General features: G+C 40.4%; 1 protein-coding gene across 1 annotated transcript in view; it reads right to left on the minus strand.

Moving 5' to 3' along the window:
* The window catches only part of SYCP2L (synaptonemal complex protein 2 like), a 101,293-nt gene that overhangs the window by 70,353 nt on the left and 14,861 nt on the right, over positions 1 to 16,079 (minus strand). The window contains exons 7-14 of the mRNA XM_032593331.1: positions 9,715 to 9,800; positions 9,509 to 9,597; positions 7,297 to 7,331; positions 6,300 to 6,442; positions 4,463 to 4,515; positions 3,815 to 3,860; positions 2,073 to 2,165; positions 1,915 to 1,975 (exon numbers count right to left, since the gene is read on the minus strand). Coding sequence (XP_032449222.1) covers positions 1,915 to 1,975; positions 2,073 to 2,165; positions 3,815 to 3,860; positions 4,463 to 4,515; positions 6,300 to 6,442; positions 7,297 to 7,331; positions 9,509 to 9,597; positions 9,715 to 9,800 — 606 coding nt within the window. The remainder of the gene's footprint in view (positions 1 to 1,914; positions 1,976 to 2,072; positions 2,166 to 3,814; positions 3,861 to 4,462; positions 4,516 to 6,299; positions 6,443 to 7,296; positions 7,332 to 9,508; positions 9,598 to 9,714; positions 9,801 to 16,079) is intronic.

Here is a 16,079-nt window from a genome sequence, read left to right on the forward strand (position 1 = left end):
CAAAGCAGCCTTGAAAAAGAAAAGCAAAGCCAGAGGCATCACAATTCCAGACTTCAAGTTGTGTTACAAAGCTGTAGTGATCAAAACAGTATGGTACCAGCACAAAAAAAGACACATAGATCAATGAAACAGAATAGAAAACTCAGAAATGAGCCCACAACATGGTCAATTATGTTAATTATATGGTCAATTACATGATCAATTGATTATATTAACTGAATGGTTAATTAATCTTCAACAAAGCAGGAAATATCCAATGGGAAAAAGACACTCTTCAACACTTGGTATTGGGGAAACTGGACTGCTTTCAAAATGAATTCAAGGCCTAATGTGAAACCTGAAACCATAATAATGCTAGAAAAGAGCCCAGGCAGTAAGATCTCTGACATCAGCCATCCCAACATTTTTTTTTTTAGGTCTTCTGATGGCAAGGGAAACAACAAAACAAAACTTTTGCACAGAGAAGAAAACAATCAACAAAATTAAAAGGCAACCTATGGAATGGGAGAAGATATTTGCAAATGACCTATCTGATCAAGGGTTAGTATCCAAAATATATAAAGAACTGATACAGCTCAGCACCCACAAAACAAATAATGCAATTAATAACTGGGCAGAAGATGTGAACAGACATTTCTCCAAAGAAGACCTACAGATGGCCAATAGACACATGAAAAGATGGTCAACATCACTCATCAGGGAAATGCAAATCAAAAGCACAATGACGTATCACCTCACACCCGTCAACATGGCTAAAATCAACACAAGAAACAAGTATTGGCAAGGATGTGGAGAAAGAGGAATTCTCTTGCACTGTTGGTGGGAATGCAAAGTGGTGCAGCCAGTATGGAAAACAGTATGGAGGTTCCTCAAAAAGTTAAAAATTGGATTATCATACGATCTAGTAATTCGACTGTGTGTTTACCCAAAGAATACAAAAACATTAATTCAAAAAGATATATGCACCTTAGGTTTGTTGCAGCATTATTTACAATAGCCAAATTATTGAAGTAGCCCAAATATCCAAATGGCCCCCCACTCAAAAAGGGTAACTCCTGATTTCATGCCCCTGAACATTACTTACCAACCTAGAAGAAAGAAAATATAAGTGGATATGCCTACATGAACTCATCAATAATTACTATAAATCTTTGGGGGAAGGACGGCAGGTACCACCACCTTTTTTTTTTTTTTTAACTGTGGTATAAAACGTTTACCATGTTCACCATGCTAGTTCATAGCACTAGTATGCTAGTTCATAGCATTAAATTTATTCACGTTGTCATACAATAGATTTCCAGAACTTCCTCCTTCCCACAGCGCCTGAAAACCACCATTCTACTTCCTGTCTCTATCAATTTCATTTTTCTAGATACCCCATAAAGTGGAATCATACAATATTTGTCTTTTAGTGACTGGCCTATTCATTTAGCATACTGTCCTGAAGGTCCATCCGTGTTGTGGCATGTGTCAGACTTCTTCTAAAAGCTGAATAGCACTCCATCATATATATACATACACACACACTTTTCTTTATTCATCTGTAGATGGACATTTTGGTCACTTCCACCTCTTGGCTATTGTGAATAATGCTGCAATGAACACCGGTATGCAAATAGCTCAAGTCCTGCTTTCATTTCTTCTGGATATGTACCTAGAAGTGAAATCGCTGGCTCATATGGTGATTCTATTTTTAAGGTTTTCAAAAACTGTAACTATTTTTACAATGAGAAAACCAGGCACGTAACCGAATCCTAAAATCACAGAGTGAAAGAGTCACCAACCCCATACCTCTGCATCCTGGCCCTGAACATAGTGTTCCTTCCACCACGCTACATACCATTTCCCTTCCACCTCAAAGAATAGTCTGCTCTAGAATCAGAACTAAATGCGGGGTAGAATTCATCATCTTACCTATTATGCTGAAATTAATCACTGCTTCCTTCAAAATTCTTACTGAGTCCCACAGAGCACTCTTGGAAAAAAATAAGTTAAATTCATGAGCACATAATATACCTGCATATGAACGATTTCTAAGCACTTAGGTTTAAATAGGATTCAAATGCAGTTACCTTAGTATTGTCTATATAAAAAGTTACACTCTGACTTCCGAGGTTGAAATCAATCCAAAATTTCTCTAGTTTTTCATCATTTGGTTTTCTCATCTATAATATATAATTAAGGCATAAATTGTATAGATACCATGTTAAAGGGTCAGATGAAAATCATTCCACTAAAAACAACTTCTGCTCTTCATAGAAAAAACACTACCCTAATATTATAGTATGTCTTGATGGTCTTAATCTTTTCTGCAAAATGAGAGGTAGGTCTCAACTTTATACAACTAAGCTATTTCTTCAGGGGGCGGGGGACACAACCACTATCCTTAGCTTAACATTTAAAAGATGTTTAAATGTGTCTGAGGACTCTATCCACACAAGTTTCCCACCTCCCCACCCCCCACCCCTCCCCCTCGGTGAGAATCATGAGAAAATAGTCATATGTTGAAGCAGTAACAATCCATACTGCAGATGCACGGAAACTTCTAGAGAAGGAGGTATTATGATCAAATATAAGTGATTATTTGCTATCCAACTTAATATATCCATTAAAGTAAAGCTAAGACTTAAGTTCAAATTACCTTCATTTTAACTGATTACTACAAGAACATTTTTTTTTAAAAAGCTTCAAACAGTATGACCTTTAGAGAACAGTGTATGTGTCCTTCTCTGGCTTTCAGTTTCCACATAGGTACCTTTCTGAAGGCACGTTACCAATGCCTTTATTTCCTCTCAGCTGTTTTCTAGACCTATCAGGAAATATATAAAGAGTTTTTATTCCTTAACAATGGAAAAAACACTAGACTTATTACTCTACCACTTGCTTTTCCAAAAATGGCATTTCTTAGACATCTTTCCATCATAGGTGCTTACTTTTTAACAGCTATAGAGTTGAATGAAAGTTTTAAACTATGATGTATGTTACTGGAAGCCAGTTTAGGGCCCTGATTGAAACTGATGAAAATTTAGAAGTGAAAAAAAAAAAAAAATTGAAGAACCACCAAGCAGATGTTGGAACCTTCAGATAACCAGGAAGAAAAAGAATGGAGATAAAGGAATCAAAGAAGCTACTAAAATCAGGGAGAGAGATCCTAGGGAGGAGAAACTTGTGATATAGTCATGCATTAAAGGCTTAGCTCCCAGAGGCCAAGAAAGGGGCTCTGAACCCAAAACAAAGAAATGGTTAATTAGGATATTTTGAAGACGAGATCCAGGAAACATCAACAGAGTCAAGGTTCAGAGATCTTTGAAGATTTTATCCCCAATGGAGGTGCTATAGGTGGATATTGTTCCTTTAGGAAGCAAAGAAGGTGGTGAAAAGAGACCTTACCCTTAGACTATAAAGTACAAGGTAGAATGATCTAGAAAAAACAGAGTGCTCCCAATTTCTGTGGATAAAATGGGGAATATCAATTGGATGGAAAAAAGGGAATTGCCCTTTTCCCTACAATCTAGGCATGAACAATGGTGTTCATTAACAGGGTAAAATAAGGCCAAATTCCTCTGAATGACTTCATGAACACAGCATCAACCCTAAAATTCCTGCATTTAGTAGTAACAGTAGGGTCCTTAAACGTATTAGTAATGCATTCCAGTTACGGTAGGATAGGATACAGGAGAAAGAAGACTTCAGAGTTGTGGCCTCTAGACGTAAACTTCTTTCTTTAAAAAGCCCTTCTGTGTGGGGAGAGCAGTTTGGCCGAACTATGGGTTACATTATATACCACTCCCGGGGCCCCCAGAAGTAAACTTACCTCATGCTCATCAGCAAAAGCAGCAATACACGGGAAGGAATAGACCCTGCAAAACACTTCACAATTAAAATGCAAAATAAAATGTGGCTGGAGCCTCAACACAACCTACAGATGTTCTGTAACAAGAATTTGTAACTAGGGTGGGCAATTAAGTCGCTTAGCACAAAGTATGGACAAGGGTCTCAAGCCTGCAAATGGATACTACTATGAGTAGGTTTCCAATCTCCATCTGGTAGTCTATAAGTCAGGTTTATCAGTACTAGATCTCAGCCCAGTTGTGTGGCAAGATTCCCAATGGTAGGAGTGAATTCAGAAAATTCTCATCAAGGACTTTGTAATAAATTTATCTCCAGTGCCTCAAACCTTCAGGAAGTCACTTTTCATAAAATCTTCTGGACATGTTAAAAAATGTTCCAAGTTATAAGTAAATGTGCTCAAATACTGATAGAGATAAACACATACAAATGAATCACTAGGGAGAAGGGATCTAATCTTCTGATGTTTCTATTCAATGGATAACCCATTAGTGATCAATAAGTTATGTATCCTATATTCTCTCCTGAAATAAAACAGATCCTAGATTTTTCTTTAGTATTAGACATTTTCAGAAAACTAGTCAATAAAATAACACCCAGAGAAATATCTTACCTTCTTTCATCACCAAGTCTGTCGTTTAGGTGATTGAGAAATCGTCTACTATCCTTCAAAGGAAATAATGCAAACTTTAATTAAAAAAAAAACCAGAGGTCTTATTTAAATACTATTTTTGCCAGCATGAAGAAGCTAGTGTTTGCTTTGAAACTCCCAGGACCCAGTAACATCTCAAGGTTTCACCAAGATTCATTATTACAGGTTAATTAAAAATACTTCGTGTTATAAAGAGGCAGCTTCAGACCCAAATTCTGGAAGGAACCCCCAGCCAGCAGATTTTCAGCAGAGGAATGCTTTAAGTCTCCAAAAGTTATAGGCACGGCTACATTTCATTGGGTTAAGAGAAAGAGAAATACATTTAACTAGTGACCTAGATTCGTTTCGCTAACGCACCGGGCGTCCATCTTGCTAACATCTGCCCAGCTCAAGCCAACCACAAATCCATAAACTTGTCAACTTGGAGTTTATTTGGGTGTGTTACCCGCTGCCATTTTTCCTTATGAGGAGTTCTCTAGCCTATTCCTTCCTAGTTTCTCTTTCCTGATACAAGCTCAGGAAATAAGGATTATTTTTTAAAGTTCTCCCGACCCGAAGCTAGTAGAAAGGTAAATTTGTTGCCTCCAAAATACTAAAGCTGAACAGACACTGACCCAGGCTTTTGTCCCTTTTCTTAGCAAGGACTGGCTGTTGTAGTACATCCTCACACTTTACACATTTATTCAGCACTAAGTAGACAGCAGTAATGTAAGTCTGGACCTCAAAGTACCTCACTTAAGAAGTGCATGGCTCTGTGGGGAAGAGGTTTTGAGAAACACTACCTTTGACCGATTTTCATGAAAATTCCCTGCTGAGGAGAGAATGACACAGAGGAAAAAGGAAACTAGCATCTGAATGCCCACCACATCCCCGGCACTTTTGGCTTCTCTCATTCAGTGCTCACAATTTTAAGGTGGCTTTTATTCCCATTTCACAGATAACAACCCTAAGCCTTCATAAGTCAACTACCTTTCATGATGTATGCATTTTTGTAAGCCAGGGAGGTAGTACTCGAACCCGAGGCTTATGGGCTTTCCATCTAGATCAAATGGAAAACTGGCTAGACAGCTACTGTGTATCTGGCAACAGGCTCAAAGTTAAATGTATTTTCAATAATGTATTTAAGAGTTCAGATTTAATAAAATTCTAATTACATAGCAGTGTTGACTAGAAAGGCTTGGTTCAATGCTTTCATGGTTATTAAGAATTTTACTTTTTCCCCAAGGGCCTACCCCTCATTTTAAGAGTGTTTTGAAAGAAGAGGGACAATATTTTAGCTATTTTAAGATGTGGGTGAATATGCAGCCAAGCTATGAGCTATTTTTGTGCTACTCAAGGATACAACCACGGTGATCCAGACTGCGTGGAAAGCACTGAAAATTCTTATTCCTCGAAACTGTAGAGCACCCCATGCCAATTTCAGCCTTCCCTCATCTTCCCAGTTGCTCCATGCAAGACTGAAATGCACATTTCTTTCTTCTACAGCTCTGACCACCATCGGAGGGTCGCTAAAATGGCTCCCTACTCCATGTTTTCTCTAACTGGATCCATCCCATTCGCATTGTTCTGTGCCCAGCACAAGTTACCTATAAAGCAGCCTTATCTGTATGTGCAGACTTGGCCCACAAATCTGGTGTTCACGTGGTCCTCAAATCATTTCACAGAGATGGAGACCAGGAAGCTTAAGAATGGCAACTTAATCACATTTGAAGAAAAACTCCTCCCCTGAGCCCAATGCTCAGGAAAACAGTGTGAGGATGCATTGATTGAATGGAATTCTGATGACCAAGAATCGCACCGTCTCAAATTCTCGATCCTTAATTTCTTTGAAAGCTTCAGCAATGATGTCATCTTCAAACCACTGATGGACAAGGTCCCCCCTGGATTTTTTCAAGGTCAGTCTACACAGTGCTTCAGAAAGAGCAACCTGCTGGTCATAATCTAGAGATTAAAAGCATGATAGACCTAGATCATTCCGGGATGGGCACAAAGCAAAAGAAAAAACAAAAAAAGGTTGTCCAAATTAGCACTGTTGTAAGAAATTCCATCCTGGAAGACTAACATTGTATGCTATGAGCATTATAATATAACCTGGATCATTATTTAAATTCAATATTTAAACATCAGGAGGAAATCTAAATAAGCTACCATATAACAATTAAAAAAATCTTTGCATTTTATATTTTAGAAGTATTAAAATATTAAGAAGCAGCTCCTCAAACAGCCTTAAAAAATGTTACTACAAAAATAAAAGCCCAAGATAAATTGTGGTATTTCACAACTGATAAAAATATATATGTTTCAATTTCGAATAATTTTAAAAGTCACATCGCAGCTGGATGTACACAACACAAAGACATTTACAGAATGCTTGTAAAATTTGTAAAATAATATATGTTGCTTATGAATCCATAAAATAAAGGCATAAAAACCTACTTTTGAATGATAACCAAATCTAAGTCAAGGATTATCTCTACCAATGGAGAGAATGGGATCAGGGACAGGTACACAAGGGGCTTTACATGGAACTCTGATTCTACATAAAAAAGACTAAGTAAATGTAGCAAAATGAAAATCTGACTTAGATTGGTTGGTTGGTTGAATAAATGAGTATTCGTGAATTATTCTTTATGGCTTTCAGCATGTTAAAACCTTTCACAATAAATTACAAATAAAATGCTAATTCTTATTTTCAACTTGACCAAAATTTATTATCCACAGTTCCAAGATGCTCATAAAGCCCCAAGTGGCCAATATGTAATACTCTAACATTTAAAATTCTGAACACTTCTTACCACCCACAGTCAAGATTGTCCTTGCAAGGTCTTTCCTGAAACATTTAAATAAATTAACATTTTACTGAAGTGAATGAACATACATAAAACTTTACTATTTTGACATTAACATTTAAAATCAAGATGTAGATTTTTGAAATTATTTCAAATTCAGCATCAAAATTTCTGAAATGTCAAGAATACATTTTTATGGAAACACAGTTTATATATTGACTTAAATGCACTTTTTAAAAGAAGCGAGAGTTGTTATAGATTCTGAGCTTCTATTCCTCCTTCTATAAAATGAATTCAATTGGATGATGTCTGAAGATTTACCAAATGCTAAAAGTCTGCAATTTTATAATCACCCCATCAACGTGTGAGGATATATTTCTTACATAATCTGTTTAAAAAATACAGTTGACACCTGGAAAAAATGGTACAGCAAGTACTAAATCTTTCTAATGAGTTTTTTTTTAAACATTTATTTATTTTTGAGACAGAGAGAGACAGAGCATGAACGGGGGAGGGTCAGAGAGAGAGAGACACAGAATCTGAAACAGGCTCCAGGCTCTGAGCCATCAGCACAGAGCCTGATGCGGGGCTTGAACTCACGAACCGCAAGATTATGACCTGAGCCAAAGTCGGACACTCAACCGGCTGAGCCACCCAGGCGCCCCATCTAATGAGCTTCTGAACTACTTTTAAAAACGGACAAATGGAGAGGGGCACCTGGGTGGCTCAGTCGGTTAAGTGTCCGACTCTTGATTTCAGCTCAGGTGGTAATCTCACAGCTTGGGAGTTTGAGCCCCACCTTGGGCTCAGAGTTGACAGCCTGAAGCTTGGTTGTGATTCCCTGCCTCTCTCTCCTCTCTGTCTCTCAAAAATAGAGAAGCATTAAAAAACTGACAAATGTATCCCCTTTATTAGATGTAATGGGGTTAACTGGTTGAATTATAATAGACCCCCATATTATATCTTCCTTTTAACAATTTCAGTTAATTAAATATCAACAAATAGGATGTGGATCTTTCTTATCTGAAATAACACCCGTTTTAAATAGACTGGCCAAGAAATCTTTTAGTTCAGTTTCTCATAAACAGATCGATTAAAAAGAATATTAAAAAGAGGCCTTAAATAGGACCACTGCTTTGTGCTTGCAGACTTTATATTTGACCTGAAATCCAGAGCATTCCAGACTTTCTAGCACATACAAACAATAAGGCGGGACCATAGGATTAGTTTGAAAACTTAGGAGAAAAGGATCAGGTCAGCTGTTCTCCAAATCTAAATATATCGCTGAGAATAGTGATTAAACGAATGTAGTTGAATTTTTTTTTTTTTTTTTTTTTTTTAGGAAATAGTAGATACCCTGCAACGTGCATGCACTAGTTAACGGACAAACATGATAGAGGTGGGCTCATGGTCACCGATAACCTCATTTGGGCCTACAATATGGCAAACTTGGTTGCCCTTCATCTCACCAGTCACGGCTGCATGTCACAGGAATGAGGGTGTGCTGCACGAGGTCAGCGATGCTGGTTAGTAGCGGTTAGCACGGTCACGGATACAGGTTCACATTTTAGAATAGGGTACTCGTTTTGCCCTTTCCGCAGCCACACAGTACAACCTTACCCCCAAATGTCAATGTCCCAAGAACTACAGAATTGTAACAGAGTCAAAAAAATTAAGAATCCATTGATTTCATTGTTGAAAAACAATATAAATCCCACGCTTTACTGGCGTAGCTCAAAGTTGGTAGCCTTTGAGCATTTGCTCTTTACCAGATAATAGGCTCATCATTTCCAATGGTTTGCCGGATTCGACCTGTATAAAAACTGTCAGTCAAGGCTCCACTTTGCAGGTGAGCAAACAAAGGGGGCAAAACCAGGATTTGAAGCCCCACAGTCTGGCTCCAGAGTCTGTACCCTGAACACGTGAGTCACTAATTCACATTCACAGTGGGGAAAAAATGGTCTATAGCCCAAGAAAGCACTTCAGCTCACAAACCTGATAAACATATTACTAAAAAAGAAAAGCCTAGCAAAGTCCAGTCCTCCTTCACTACTTAGCATAGTGCCTGATATAGGGTAGGTGCACAAAGCATTTACTGAAAAGAAGCAATAAAGTCGTCAAGTCTAAGGAGAACAAAGGTTGAGGTAGTACAATCCAGAGATTGTACAATTGTACAATGCCCTTCCGTCATTCCATCATCAAGTACAGCCTCACTTACATAAGACGACATGGGCCTTCCAACAAGGGGAGTTGTTTTCTCTCTTTCCGAGGCACAGCATGCAAAATGGAGTTCAAAGTCTTCAGAGCCTGTTTGGAGTTGGAGAAAGTATTCACGGGGAAGACACAAACATGGAGAGCTGGGCACAACCTTCTCTAAGGTCTCTAGAGCAACGGTTAACAACTGATTTGTTACTCGCAACTCACCTCCTGTTGAATCAAATGACTCACAGTCTTTTCTGTCACCAGAAATCCTAAGGTAAATATGAAGGAACTCAGCATCTGAATTTTTCCTGAAATCACAATTTTAAAAGAATCAAACTGACGCTAAGACAAATAAGGAGACTCCCACACGACAGGAAGAGGTAAAGACTGGAAAAGCCGTGAGGGCAGTAAACATGTTAGGAATTAAAACAGCCTGGGCAATAAAACCTGGACAAAACGCACCGGCATTGCATAGACTCTCATTCAGCAAAACAGCAGCATCCACGAAGTGTGACTGTGTGGGATTATCCTATCTCAAGCAAAGCTACTTTTTTTGGTCCAGACTGAGGGACAAATATACAAGGGGAAGCTCCTTGTACAGAAAACAACAGTTTTCTGTTGTTGTTTACGTTTGTGCATTTTTAAAAAATAGATATTTGTAATGTCTTATTCAACAGAAGGTTTTTAATAAAATGTTGGCCTCTATGAAATAGCATAATCATAGAAATTTCAACAGCTATTTATGTCAGTGCATAGTAAAATGAGTATGTGGTTATCCTTCATGCTTATTAAACTAGATTTGCGATTTCATTTATGCACATCAAGATATAAAATGATGGTGGTAGTTTACAAGCTTCTGATAAGTACAAAAACTTATGGTAAGGTGATAGCATTACTTTGCTAGGTTCGAATGTGCAATTTTGATGTATGTATTATCACAGGTAATATACTCAACCCCCATATAACTCATGAAACTATAGGAACCCAAACCAGAAAATAGAGAAGAGATTCCTCTTTCATCAAAAACAAAAAAAAACAAAAACAAAAACAAAAACAAAAACCAAAAACAAACAACAAAAACAAAAACCAGGGGCGTCTGGGTGACTCAGTTGGTTGAGCAGTTGAGCGTCCGACTTTGGCTCGGCCCAGGTGGTGATCTCACAGTTTGTGGGTTCGAGCTCTGCGTCAGGCTCTATGCTGACAGCTGAGAGCCTGAAACTGTCATAGATTCTGTCTCTGTCTCTCTCTGCCCTTCCCCAGCTCGCTCACGCACTTGCCCGCTCTTGCACGTGCTCTCTCAAAAATTAAAAAAAAAAAAAAAAGCCAGATGGGTACTGCTAGATGATCTTTGGGAACCAGAAATTTCGCTAATGGCTGAGCCAACAACTTGCCTGCCAGCTTCAAACGTGAGATTTCAGATGGACAGCAGGGATCCTAAAGACCTTTATGTACCAGGTTAATTAGCAAATACCAGATGTCAATCTTTTCCTTTAAATAGTAAAGAGAAACTGACAAATGCAGCGCTACAAAAAAGAAGGAGGGGGCACTGCCATCAGGTAGCAGAAGAGGGACTTTCAAAAAAGTGCTTACTCAGTGTAGAGGTTCCTCAGAAAATTAAAAATAGACCTACCCTATGACCCAGCAGTAGCACTGCTAGGAATTTACCCAAGGGATACAGGAGTACTGATGCATAGGGGCACTTGTACCCCAATGTTTATAGCAGCACTTTCAACAATAGCCAAATTATGGAAAGAGCCTAAATGTCCATCAACTGATGAATGGATAAAGAAATTGTGGTTTATATACACAATGGAATACTACGTGGCAATGAGAAAGAACGAAATATGGCCCTTTGTAGCAACGTGGATGGAACTGGAGAGTGTGATGCTAAGTGACATAAGCCACACAGAGAAAGACAGATACCATATGTTTTCACTCTTATTGTGGATCCTGAGAAACTTAACAGAAACCCACGGAGGAGGGGAAGGAAAAAAAAAAAAAAAAAGAGGTTAGAGTGGGAGAGAGCCAGAGCATAAGAGACTGTTAAAAACTGAGAACAAACTGAGGGTTGATGGGGAGTGGGAGGGAGGGGAGGGTCGGTGATGGGTATTGAGGAGGGCACCTTTTGGGATGAGCACTGGGTGTTGTATGGAAACCAATTTGACAATAAATTTCATATATTGAAAAAAAAAATGCTTACTTCAGGAAACAAAAATTTAGGAAGCATCTTGTCACAAAAAACTTCAAAGCGCAGGAAAGAGAGGCCCCACCCTCCAAGAGCCAGCATAATAAATAACCTGGCCTGAGACACAACAGTGTGAAAAGCACCTGGGGGGAGGGGACTATATGTTGAAGAGACTTACTTACTAATCTCAGAATGTGTGGTAGAGGGGCAGGTATCTTTAGGAAATTTCTCCAAGAATAAAAATGCCGGCGGGCACCATTTCTCTCCCCACTCCCAGCTTACACAGCTGGACACGTACGGGAGCCAGCAGCGACCCTCTCAATCTTGCTAGCACCCCATGCCCCACCCCCAAAGCTCCCTTACAGACCTGCTCCATCCAACCCGCCTGCCTCAGCAGCCATCCCTACAAAGTGGGTCCTGCCCCGACACCAGGCCGGCAGCCCCGGTGGGGACCAGCACCACTCCAAAGTGTGTACTGCCCTGGGGAGAAGAGGAGATAATCTCGCACACCAGTTCGCCCCCGTTTCCAGCAGCTAAACGGTTCAGCTGGTCACGCAGAAAGAAAGCCGTGGCTGCAGCAAGGACGCTGATTGCAGATACCTAGTCTGACTACCAGCCCATCCACCAATAAAAGCCCTGTGAGCCACATGGGGAGAAAGCCCAGTCATCTGATAGACCCACACAGAGAGGCTAATTGCCGACAGCTAGCCTGACTGCTGATTCTGCCGATCTAGGAGCCCAGCGGCCTTGCGCAGGCCCCTTATCACGCCATGGACCAAACCCTGCCCAGTGTGCCCACGGTAGGCAAAATGGGTCGTTGCCGCTGACCGGGCTACAAGCAAACACAGCTAGACACAATAGTAACTCAGCCCATCACTCGTAGGGTTGTCTAGGAGACACCCCTGGATTGTCTGGTTCTGATGACCGAGGGACACAGCCCTACAGGGAACCACTGAACCTCTTCTACACAAAGCAACTACTTTCGTCAGGAGGAGATGTAGCGGTCTTCCCTAACACATAGAAATAGATGAAATGAGTCAGTATTCCAAATGAAAGAACAGGACAAAAAATCACAACACACGAGCTGGAAGAAACAGATAAGCACTAAAGAATTCTAAGCAATGGTCACAAAGATACTCGCTGGACTTGCGAGAAGAGTGGATGAACTCAGGGAGAAGGTCAGCAAAAGACAGAAAATATAAAACAGAGATGAAGGATCCAGTGACTGGAAAAACAAAACAAGATTTAAAAAAACCACTCGAAGGAATCAGCAGCATGTTAGAGGAGACAAGAGAACAGCTCACGGATCTGGAAAACAAGGTCATGGAAAAGAGCCAAGCTGAACAGCAAAAAGTAAAAAAAAAAAAAAAAAAAAAAAATGAAAATAGGTAAGGGAACTCATCAAGCGTAGTAGCAGTCACATTATTGGGATCCCAGAAGGAGAGAAGAAAGGGGCAGAAAACTTATTTGAAGAAATACATGGAAAGTTCCCTAAACTGGGGAAGAAAACCGACATCCAGATCCAGGAAGCACAGGGAACTCCTAACAAGATGAACTCAAGGAGGTCTACACCAACACACATAATAACTAAAAATAGCAAAAATAAGAATTCGGAAAGCAGTAAAGGAAAACAACTACATGCAAGGGAAACCGCATGAGGCTATCAGCTTATTTTTTTTTTTTTAGCAAAAAACTTTGCGGGCCAGCAGGGAAAGGGATGATACATTCAAAGTGATGATAGGAAAAAAAAAAAAAAAATTTATAACCAAGAATACTCTACCTCGCAATGTTACCATTCAGAATAGAAAAGGGGTTTCCTAGACCAACAAAAGCTAAATGTGTTCATCACCCCTAAACCAGCCTTACAAGAATTACAGGGAATTATTTGGGTGGAAAAGAAAGGCTAGAACTAAAAGCAAATTACAACAGGAAAAAAGTCACAGGTAAAAACAGACCTTTTATTAAGGTAGTATATTCATCACTTATAAAGCCAGTATGGAAGTTCACACACAGAAGTAATAAAGTTTGTCATATCTCAAAAAACAGTCAAGGGTATGCAAGATGAAAATATGACATCATGTACATAAAACAGGGGTGGGGGAGTAAAAATTCAGTGCTTTTAGAATGCATTCAAACTTAAGTGACTGTTGGGGCGCCTGGGTGGCACAGTCAGTTAAGCGTCCGACTTCAGCCAGGTCACGATCTCACGGTCCGTGAGCTCGAGCCCCGCGTCAGGCTCTGGGCTGATGGCTCAGAGCCTGGAGCCTGTTTCCGATTCTGTGTCTCCCTCTCTCTCTGCCCCTCCCCCGTTCATGCTCTGTTTCTCTCTGTCCCAAAAATAAATAAACGTTAAAAAAAAAAATTAAAAAAAAAAAAAACTTAAGTGACTGTCAACTTAATAAAGACTGCCATACATACAAGATGACATAAACCTAATGGTAACCACAAATCAAAAACCTCTAACAGATACACTTGGGTTCCTTTCTCTTTTTTATGTATGGGTAACTCTAGAGAAAGCCTTCAAACCACAAGGAAAGAAGCCAGAAGAAACAGAGCTACCAAAACAACCTGAAAACAACGAACAAAATGCCAACACATACCTCTCAAATTACGTTAAATGTAAATGGACTATTTCCATCATGGAGAAGATGGCAGAGTAACAGAACCCTAAGGCGACCTCATCCCACAGTACAACTTGATCATACTCAACAGCATAGATAATCCAGAAAACCACCCAAAGACTGGCACAACAAACACCATAAGTAAAAGGTATAGAAGAGGACTTACTGAAGAGGGTGGGAAGGGCAAAGAGGCAGTGGGAAACAAAACAGATCACAGCCATCCACATTGGGGCGGGGGCCAGAAGTAGAGAGGAGAGAGAAACATACTGTCGCGCTAGGGATCCCACACCAGGAAGACAAGTCCCCATAACAACTGGCTTTGGGAGCAAAGGGGATAAATTTTGTGAGCCTTACGACCAGTGGGACTTAAAGCCTGGAGTTATAAAAACCAGTGGACTCTGTTCTGGGAGAGCCTGGAAGGCCCTAGAAAGCTGAGTCTCCACCCTTAAAGAGACAGTACAAACAGTCCATGGAGTTATAGCATAGAAGTAGCAGTTTGAAAAACTCCTGAGAAATACGGGAAAGAGTAGTTTATTTATTTTGGAGCATGTCCTGGAATGGCAGGGGTTGATGAGGGTCTCTCCAGGCATAAAGGAGCTGGAAGGCACCATCTTCCTCCTCCCCCCCCCCCCCCCCCCCCCCAGAATAAACACACAGCTACCTGAAGGAACCAGCACAGCACCAGCATTCACTACCTAACTTGCTTACACCACACCCTGCCCCCTGCCAGGCTTGCCTCAGTCCCAGTGCTGCAGGTCCCCTCCCACAAAAGATTGGCACAAACCTTGCCAACACCACGACTCCCAACCTAAATGTTTTGTGGGGCCTTGGTCCTGGTGGTGGTGGTGGGGAGCCCGGCAGAAGCTGGAGGCACACCTTGTTAAAATTGCACACCCTGCCCACTTTGCACACTTTGTGGATCTGCCCAGGCCACTCAGGTCCCAGCAGCAGCCGCTAGTCTCATTTCATAAGTAATTTGGCACACACCTGGTTAAAACTGCAGGACCCATCCTGGCAGGGTACCAAACACCGCCCACAACAGACAAAGAGAGCCTCTGCAGATAACTGTACCGAAGGAAAAAGTAGACAGGACACAACAGCAGGCCACACACAACACATACAGTGACAATCCCTGAAGCATCAGGTTCTGGTAAACAGGGGACACTGCACTGCAAGGCAATACAGGACCTTTTCTTCACAAGGCCATTACTTTCAAGATCAGAAGACATAGCGGACTTTCCTAACACAGAGAAACAGACACAGAATTGGACAAAATGAGGGGACCAAGGAATGTTCCAAATGAAAGAACAGGAAAAACCACAGCAAGAGACATAAGCAAAATGAATATAAATAATATGCCTGATAGAGAATTTAAAGTCGCCATCATAAAGATACTCTATGCACTTAAGAATGGAGGACATCAGGGAGGCCCTTAACAAAGAGATAAAGAACCAATCAGAGATGAACACAATAAATGAAATTGAAAATACACTAGATGGAATAAACAGCAGGCTAGAGAAAGGAGGGGAGTGAATTAGTGAGCTGGAGGACAGAGCAATGGAGAGTAGTCAAGCAGAGCAGGTGAGAAAGTTATGCAAAATGAGAATAGACAGATTGAGGGAACTCAGCAACTCCATCAAACATCTTCATATTATAGGAATCCCAGAAGGAGAAGAGAGGAAAGGGGGCAGAAAACCTATTTGAAGAAACAATAGCTGAAAATTTCCCCAATCTGGGGCAGGAAACAGATCCAGATCCAGGAGGCACAGAGAGCTCCCAAG

Source organism: Lynx canadensis, chromosome B2 (assembly GCF_007474595.2).
Source record: "Lynx canadensis isolate LIC74 chromosome B2, mLynCan4.pri.v2, whole genome shotgun sequence".
NCBI lineage: Eukaryota > Metazoa > Chordata > Mammalia > Carnivora > Felidae > Lynx > Lynx canadensis.